This window comes from Phyllobates terribilis, unplaced genomic scaffold (genome assembly GCF_046119375.1).
Source record: "Phyllobates terribilis strain yellow unplaced genomic scaffold, ASM4611937v1 Scaffold_6__1_contigs__length_29720123, whole genome shotgun sequence".
NCBI classification, from domain to species: domain Eukaryota; kingdom Metazoa; phylum Chordata; class Amphibia; order Anura; family Dendrobatidae; genus Phyllobates; species Phyllobates terribilis.
In genome coordinates, this window is record NW_027362766.1 from 24218656 (window position 1) to 24228221 (window position 9566).

Below are 9566 nucleotides of genomic sequence, written 5' to 3' on the forward strand. Positions count from 1 at the left end.
CGTCCAACCCTGCCGAGAAGCAGTCCTGGCTAAGAAAAGTGTGGATGAAGGTTCCCGGACACACTATGGCTGATTTTTTTATTGTGGATCGGACGTGCTTATGCATGTTATTTCTCAAACCGCATTGCAGATCATGTCATTGCCCAACTCTGTAGTCATGAAATTAAATGCGCAAAGAAAGATTTTGTGTGTCAAAGCACCACCGACAAGTGCGAGTTGATGCTGGACGGGCTGCTATTGATTGTGCAACAAGCTTCATTAGAGGACTTCCTGGGAAAAATGACACCCAGAGTAGATACGGTTTCCCTCTATGCCAGTCCTTTCACCGAGCTAAATACAACTCAGCAGAAAAAGCTGTGGACTGACTCCGTACCGTCCCTGGCCAAATTCACCTGTCCACGTGTTTGTGGTTAGGCGGTCCTTCCCAGTCAGTGCACTGGGGAGCACGGGTAATGTTGTGGGACCCGTGCTTGTGGAAGGCCGAGACGGTACCGGGAGAAATAGTGGCGGCTGGGGACCGAGTATGAACACCCGGCCGCCGCCGGCATGAGGTTATGAAAAGCTTCTGCCTCCACGAGCCTAAAAGGCCACATTTCAAGTGAAAGCAGCTTTAGAGGACTTCCTGGGAGAAATGACAGCTGGGTAGATATGGTTTCCCAAGTCCTTTCACCAAGCTAAAGAATATGCCTGTGGTGAAATACAACCCTGCAAAAAAAGCTGTGGACTAGCTCCGTACCGTCCCTGGCCACATTCACCTGTCCACGTGTTTGTGGTTAGGCGGTCCTTCCCAGTCAGTGCACTGGGGAGGGCACAGGTAACGTTGTGGGACCTGTGCTTGTGGAAGGCGGAGACAATACCGGGAAAAATAGTGGTGGCTGGGGACCGAGTATGGATACCCGGTCACCGCCACCATAAGATTGTGGACAGCTTCTGCCTTCACGAGTTTAAAACGCCACATTTCAAGTGCAAGCAGCTGTCAAAAATATGGCAGTATAGTATTGCAGCCTATGGGTGGATAGGTGGCTGCATACTTGCGCCTGCATTCCAAGGAATGGGGTAGGGACAACTGAACACTGCACTGGGACAAGGACGTGGATGGCATCTTCGCATGCACCAAGGATCACTTATGATGGGCACACTTTTAGGCAGTGAGCTGGGAGTCAGAAATGCTTCCAGGGGTCTTCCCCATGCTGTTCCCATGTCATTTGAGCACTGTTCCCATCGATTTGGGCAATTTTTAGGCCCTCTGCAGATCGCCGATGGGTGCCGCCTGAAAAATGCTCCAGTTTCCCATAGACTTACATTGGGCTCGTTGCTCGGGTCGAACACCCAAGTATTCCAATGTGCTCGACCCGAGCAACGAGTACCCGAGCATTTTAGTGCTCGCTCATCACTACTAGTGGATGAAGATGTTACTAATTCTTTCTTTTTTTTTGTAGCTGGTCTTTGACAAGACTCAAAATAAGGACCATTACTGTGGAAGACAGAAACTCGAACAGGGAGCAGTGAGAAAGTTCTAGCCAAAGAGGAAAATTTGATAAATATGGTAATATGGTAAAATATATATTTTTCTTTTTGATAATTTTGCCAAATTGACCATCCTTGGGTGAAATAGCACTAGACAGACATCAACATTAATAATAGAAAACACTTCGGCCAGCATAATAGAGATCACGAGTATGGAGTGCGGAAGAACCACAACTCACACCCCATAGTCGTGAAAAAAATTTTTGCTTACTCAAGATAAATGTAAAAACACAAAGAAAAACTGAGTGTACAGCATATAAAAAGAGACTTTATTAATAGAAGTATAAATACACAATATTATCAATATAATGAATAAATACAAGAGGGAGACAGTACAGAACCACGGGGACACATAGCAGCTAACCACAGCTAGCCAATATGGTAGAATGGTATAAGAGAGAATAAGGGGAGGGGGGAGGGAGCGACCCAAGACAACATGTGCACAAAGTGGCAAGATGGGAGAGGCATCTATAGAAGGATGTCAAGCATTAAATAATGATGGGTATGTGTCCCATATTTCCCCCAAATGGGGGCAGAATAGATAAAGACCATAATACAGGATGCACTCACCAAAAAGGCCACCAAGGGGCGCTAGAGGAGGGGGTCAGGGAACACGGCAGGAGCAAACCAATGTGGGACCTGCGGGCCTCGACGCACGTTTCGCAGGTTTGCTTTGTCAAGAGGCATAGCAGTGAAAGCACCGGCGTCTTTTTAAATATCCCCCCAAAAAAGGGATCACATGTGAACGCTTTAGCCGGAAGGAGATGGCCGCGAAACCGGAAGGCGTGAGCGGCGCATGCGCGGGGATCGTCAGGCCGTCCCGCCCCTATATGTTTATGCTTTGCATGCTCTCCTGTGGCCCCTCCTGTACATATGTTTTCATGGTTGTGAGCCCCTTTTGCTTCTGGTGTTTTTATTCTTAATTGTATTACTTTATTTTTTAATTCTTTTCTTATTTTTTCTTAATTTTTCCTCTTTGTGTATACATAGTTCTCCTTTCTGTGGACCCTATATTTATTGTGAAGCCCGCTTCCTATGATATCCTCCCTCTCGCTGACAAAAATCGGAGATAAGGAAATGGACGGATTACTGACATCTTCGGATACTGTTTTCAGATTGCCTTTATATCATGGACACTTCTACCTCCTCCCTTTGTATATATGCATCTATTATTCCCATGTATTTAAATTGGTATAATTGTATTCATCTATATATGCTTTATGTGACATCGCTCACACTTGATGAGGATGTGATTATGGATATGTGGACATGGACATTTTGGTATACATATCTGATCTTCCTGCCTGGCGGTGCGCATGCTCGGGGCTATTCGCCTTCCTGGCTTCCCAGGCGTCTGTCTCCATGGTGTCGGCGCTACCCCGGACTTTGCTCTTCAGCACTTCCGGGTTCGTGCCGACGTCATGACGGGCGTTTTGGGGGCGGGACGGCCTGACGATCCCCGCGCATGCGCCGCTCACGCCTTCCGGTTTCGCGGCCATCTCCTTCCGGCTAAAGCGTTCACATGTGATCCCTTTTTTGGGGGGATATTTAAAAAGACACCGGTGCTTTCACTGCTATGCCTCTTGACAAAGCAAACCTGCGAAACGTGCGTCGAGGCCCGCAGGTCCCACATTGGTTTGCTCCTGTCGTGTTCCCTGACCCCCTCCTCTAGCGCCCCTTGGTGGCCTTTTTGGTGAGTGCATCCTGTATTATGGTCTTTATCTATTCTGCCCCCATTTGGGGGAAATATGGGACACATACCCATCATTATTTAATGCTTGACATCCTTCTATAGATGCCTCTCCCATCTTGCCACTTTGTGCACATGTTGTCTTGGGTCGCTCCCTCCCCCCTCCCCTTATTCTCTCTTATACCATTCTACCATATTGGCTAGCTGTGGTTAGCTGCTATGTGTCCCCGTGGTTCTGTACTGTCTCCCTCTTGTATTTATTCATTATATTGATAATATTGTGTATTTATACTTCTATTAATAAAGTCTCTTTTTATATGCTGTACACTCAGTTTTTCTTTGTGTTTTTACATTTATCTTGAGTAAGCAAAAATTTTTTTCACGACTATGGTGTGTGAGTTGTGGTTCTTCCGCACTCCATACTCGTGATCTCTATTATGCTGGCCGAAGTGTTTTCTATTACTTATCTCTGTGTTCTCACAGTTTTTCATAGGCCAAAGATGGACTTTCGAGCACGGGACGATACCTGGCTCGCTCAACTCAATGAAATATCGGGTGACGGTGCAGACCAAGCGGCAGGGGGCTTGGGGATACAGCAGGGGCTACAGGACAGCATTGCTAAATTCAAATCACTCCTGAGGCGCAGGACACGTACTTGGTGGAACAGGGCCTTCCTAATTAAATACATTGAGAAGGCCCTGATTCCACGTGGTTTGCGGGTGCAGATCTTCCCCTCTTTTCCCATTGAGGATGAGACTTTTAAAGACAAATGGGAGGATCTAGCCAACACCTGCTCTTCTGGTTTCCTGAGCCTGTTGAAGGATCTGAATGACTCATCTCTTGATGCAATGGAAAAGGAGATTGAGTCAATTCAAACGCACATTAAAAAAGAACTGGATCCCACTAAATTGAAGCAGCTGGATGACGAGATGGACCTGGAGTGCCAGAGATGGGCGAAAGATATTCACGCCAATAAACTTAAAAAACTACAACGTGACATTCACGATAAACAATCAAAGAGTGTATATAGGTGGCGGATCCCTTTAGATAGATCTCGAGCTAGATCTTATAATGACCGTCCCTCGCGCTCCAGGTCCTCCTCGCTAGCTTCAACAGCTTCTACAAGTGAACAGCCATCCTCTGACAACTTAACCACTCGACGAGTCTCTGAGGTCCAGCAGATCTCGAGGATTAAGACGCGACCCTTCAATAGGAGGAAACCTACTACACCTTACCAGGTTAGTGAGTCCAGGGGAGGGCTCCGTGTCATCAATTTATCGTCACATACTCTTACCCGGGCACAGATGGAGGTCCTGAGTTTAGGCCTCTCCTTCTCACCTACTAATGCTTTTGTTTTTTTTTTACTGCCCTCAAGGACCTCCACCTGTTTGCCCGGAAATTAATTTTACATAAATTACATTCTAGAGCACCTGGTGAGGGATGTCCCCTGACTGTGACAGAGAGGGAGGCCCTACGTAGTCTTGAAGATCTACTTCTGGAGCAGGAGGAGCCATCCAATATAGGTACACGATTGCAATGTCGATACCCTAGATCAACGAAGTTCCCTCCTTTGTCCCTAAGTCCGGCAATTGAGATCTTTGTTCGCTTGGTGACTGAGGAGCTGCGGCGCCTCCCTACATGGAGACGCCGTGACAACCTCACGTATCACCAGCGCACTGCACTTCATCAATTACGATCCTTGCCGGACATTGTCATTAAACCGGCAGACAAGGGAGGGAACATTGTTCTTTGGCCCTGCTCCATGTATGAGAAGGAGGCACGGCGTCAATTAAGAGACACTCATACTTACACCAAGTTGTCATATAATCCTACGGCCTCTTTCTCTGCCACACTTCAGGGTATCCTTGGGCGGGCCTGTGATATTGGTATCATCGACCAACGTACGGTGGAGGCATTAACGGTCCGCTTTCCTAGGACGGCGACCTTCTATCTTTTGCCTAAAATTCACAAGGACGCCCTCAACCCACCTGGACGTCCGATCGTGTCAGGAATTGAGGGGCTATGTGGCCCCATTTGTCAATATATTGACCACCATCTTCGTCCACTTGTGAGCACTCTTCCTTCTTATGTCAAGGACACGACGGACGTCCTCACTCGGGTTGATGGCGCCCTTGTCACAGATGGTACCCTTATGGTCACGGCCGACGTCGAGAGCCTGTACACATGCATCAGCCATGATCTGGGCCTGTCTGCGGTGCGCCTCTTCCTGGGGGGCTCGGACCTGGATCAATCTTCCAGGGAGTTTATCCTTGAGCTCCTCCACTTCGTCCTCTGCCATAATTATTTTCTCTTTAATGACACGGTATATCTCCAGAGACGTGGCACGGCCATGGGCGCGGCCTGTGCTCCCTCATACGCCAATCTCTTCTTGGGTTCCTGGGAGAGAGAGATTTTTGGCGATGAGGGAGTGCAGGGCGCGGACCGGGTCGTGTCATGGATAAGATACATAGATGATATTCTTTTCTTTTGGCTGGGGACGGTGGAGGAGCTCGACGATTTTATGTTAAGATTGAATTCTAATACTCATTCAATTAGACTTACCTATACACATCACTCTAAGAGGATCGACTTTCTGGATATCACCCTTGCGGTGGATCCGGATGGTCGAATCCAGACAGATGTGTATAGGAAGCCTACTGCAATAAATTCCCTGATACATGCCTCTTCGGCTCATGATGGTTCTACCATCAGAGCCGTTCCGGTCGGACAGTTCCTCAGGATGAGGCGCATCTGCTCAACTAATTCTAATTTCGAGAAGCAGGCTGCAGATCTTGCTGATCGCTTTAAACAACGTGGCTATAGCAATCGATGTATCGGCCGTGGCTATAAGAGGGCCCGCAATACACCCAGGGACCATCTTATTCATCCCCCCCCCGGTGCCTAGACATGGGACATCTGAGAGGATCCGCTACATATCCACATTCAATAATGAGTGGGGAGCTATGCGGCGGATCCTCTCTCGACATTGGAGCATACTTCACACGGAGCCCTCCCTTCGGGACTGCCTTGGCGATTTTCCTCACATGACGCCACGACGTTCTAGGACGCTAGGGGACGTTCTGGTTTCCAGCCACTACGTCCCCTCGCGCCCTAATTTCTTTGGATTCCGCGGTCCCACGGTGGGCTCTTTCCCTTGTGGTCTTTGCGTTGCATGCGCCAATGTCCTACGTTGTACGTCTTTCTCCAACTCTGATAGCTCCCGCCAATTTGACATCCGTCATTATATATCTTGTGGCACCACACATGTGGTTTATTTTGCCACATGTGATTGCCAACTAATCTATATTGGATTAACTAGTAGGGAGCTTAGAATCAGAGTTCGGGAACACGTCCGGGACATTGGCGCTGCCCGCACTGCCACGGATCCCCGGGAGCTGAAGACATTACCACGGCATTTCAAGGCCGTTCATAACTGTGACCCCCGCTCATTAAGAGTACGGGGGATTGATAAGGTGTGTCTTGGCTCCCGGGGTGGGAATGCCAAACGCCTCCTCGCTCAGAAGGAGGCGAGATGGATCATCACCCTCAATACCCTGGCACCGCGGGGTTTGAATGAAAACCTTGGCTTTTCACCTTTTTTGTGACATATATGGTGCGTTTTTGTCCTGTGCCTCTTTTCGAGTGACAGTCCCCACAGTTTCCCTTTGCTAACATGTGGGAACAAATCTTGTTATTCTGATTATATGTTTATGCTTTGCATGCTCTCCTGTGGCCCCTCCTGTACACATGTTTTCATGGTTGTGAGCCCCTTTTGCTTCTGGTGTTTTTATTCTTAATTGTATTACTTTATTTTTTAATTCTTTTCTTATTTTTTCTTAATTTTTCCTCTTTGTGTATACATAGTTCTCCTTTCTGTGGACCCTATATTTATTGTGAAGCCCGCTTCCTATGATATCCTCCCTCTCGCTGACAAAAATCGGAGATAAGGAAATGGACGGATTACTGACATCTTCGGATACTGTTTTCAGATTGCCTTTATATCATGGACACTTCTACCTCCTCCCTTTTTATATATGCATCTATTATTCCCATGTATTTCAATTGGTATAATTGTATTCATCTATATATGCTTTATGTGACATCGCTCACACTTGATGAGGATGTGATTATGGATATGTGGACATGGACATTTTGGTATACATATCTGATCTTCCTGCCTGGCGGTGCGCATGCTCGGGGCTATTCGCCTTCCTGGCTTCCCAGGCGTCTGTCTCCATGGTGTCGGCGCTACCCCGGACTTTGCTCTTCAGCACTTCCGGGTTCGTGCCGACGTCATGACGGGCGTTTTGGGGGCGGGATGGCCTGACGATCCCCGCGCATGCGCCGCTCACGCCTTCCGGTTTCGCGGCCATCTACTTCCGGCTAAAGCGTTCACATGTGATCCCTTTTTTGGGGGGATATTTAAAAAGACGCCGGTGCTTTCACTGCTATGCCTCTTGACAAAGCAAACCTGCGAAACGTGCGTCGAGGCCCGCAGGTCCCACATTGGTTTGCTCCTGCCGTGTTCCCTGACCCCCTCCTCTAGCGCCCCTTGGTGGCCTTTTTGGTGAGTGCATCCTGTATTATGGTCTTTATCTATTCTGCCCCCATTTGGGGGAAATATGGGACACATACCCATCATTATTTAATGCTTGACATCCTTCTATAGATGCCTCTCCCATCTTGCCACTTTGTGCACATGTTGTCTTGGGTCGCTCCCTCCCCCCTCCCCTTATTCTCTCTTATACCATTCTACCATATTGGCTAGCTGTGGTTAGCTGCTATGTGTCCCCGTGGTTCTGTACTGTCTCCCTCTTGTATTTATTCATTATATTGATAATATTGTGTATTTATACTTCTATTAATAAAGTCTCTTTTTATATGCTGTACACTCAGTTTTTCTTTGTGTTTTTATATTTTTATCAACATTAATAAGTTGGGTCCTCTTGTTCTCCTGTTTTCTTTTCCCCCATAATATCTCTAACAAAATTTTACAAAATATTCCTTGTATTAGTCTACACCATATAACCTTAAATCTATAATACTGTCTGTCATCCATTACCTTTTTTTTTTTTTTTTAATTCAATATGAAGTATGTCAACAGAACTGTTGTGAACGAGTTTTTTCTTTTGGCCTTTTCCCACTTCCATTCGTTTCAGAATTTACTCTTCTGTTCTGTTCTTCTGGCCTACACCATTTGTGTTTTTGGAAACATTACTATTATTCAGTTGATTAGAATGGAACCTTCTCTACATTCTCCGATGTACTTCTTTATCAGTATATTTAGTATTTTGGACATAATGATAGTCTCGGTAACTATTCCAAAACTGCTGGCTATCCTCATGCAGACTAAGAAGACCATTTCATTTTTTGGTTGTTTTGTCCAGATGTATACCTTTAATGCTTTGGGAGAAACTGAGTGTTTTCTACTGGCTTTGATGGTCTTTGACCGATATCTAGCCATTAATAATCCATTACGTTACGGAGCCATTATGAACAGTCGATTCTGCTGTAAATTAGCTGCCCTGTCATGGTTTCTTGGTTTTTTAACCGCTTTTTTCCCTACAATTTTTACTTTTCAGTTGGACTTTTGTGGACCAAATGAGATAGACCATTTCTTCTGTGATCTGACCCCGTTGCAAAATTTAGCTTGCTCAGACCCATTTATTAGTAATATTACAACTAGTTTGGCAGCTGTTATTTCAACAGTTTTGCCCTTTTTCACTTTAGTAGGATTCTACATTAATATTATATATACTGTCTTGAATATTGACAGAGAGAAAAAGAAAACAAGAGTCTTTTCAACGTGTTCGTCCCATCTCATTGTTGCGTCCCTGGCTTACGGTTCAGCTATTATTGTGTATGTCAAACCTAAAGGCAGTCAATATGACAAGTTCTTTGCTCTCACATACACTGTGGTTACACCAGTTCTAAATCCATTTATTTATACTTTTAGAAATAGAGAAGTAAAAAACGTGTTTAGAAAAATAACTAGATAATGTATCAATGTTTCCAAACCACAGAAACATAATGAAATGGTTATTTCAATTTCCTGATTTTTTTTCTATCACCCTTTACCCCTTATAGACCAGCTTTTACTCATACTCATTATGATTTTTTTTGCATCTATTATTATTATTAGTAGTAGTATTATTATGTTGCAGTATTATTATTTTTTTTAATTTTTTCTTCAATAGAGCCAAATGTGAAGTTCTGCTTTTGCTCAGTACAAGTTGTGTTTTTTAATTAAATCATTTGGAGTATTAGCAACTGTGAGGACCCAGGGTCTTCCATGGGCGTAACGCTACTCAGACAACACAGGGTGAGGGTAAAACAGCGTGGCAATACT

The 9566-nt window shown here is 45.6% G+C and overlaps 1 protein-coding gene across 1 annotated transcript; it reads left to right on the forward strand.

Annotated features, from left to right (window-relative positions):
* The first annotated feature begins 8304 nt into the window (after positions 1-8304).
* On the forward strand, positions 8305-9304 carry LOC141152598 (olfactory receptor 6E1-like). The gene has a single exon (XM_073637152.1). The coding sequence runs from the start codon at positions 8305-8307 to the stop codon at positions 9214-9216; it is 912 nt and encodes a 303-aa protein (XP_073493253.1). The 3' UTR covers positions 9217-9304.
* The last annotated feature ends 262 nt before the right edge of the window (positions 9305-9566 follow it).

Bases quoted from the DNA above. Each gene is read 5' to 3' on its own strand.
- LOC141152598 (XM_073637152.1), top strand. From the start codon at position 8,305: ATGAAGTATGTCAACAGAACTGTTGTGAACGAGTTTTTTCTTTTGGCC.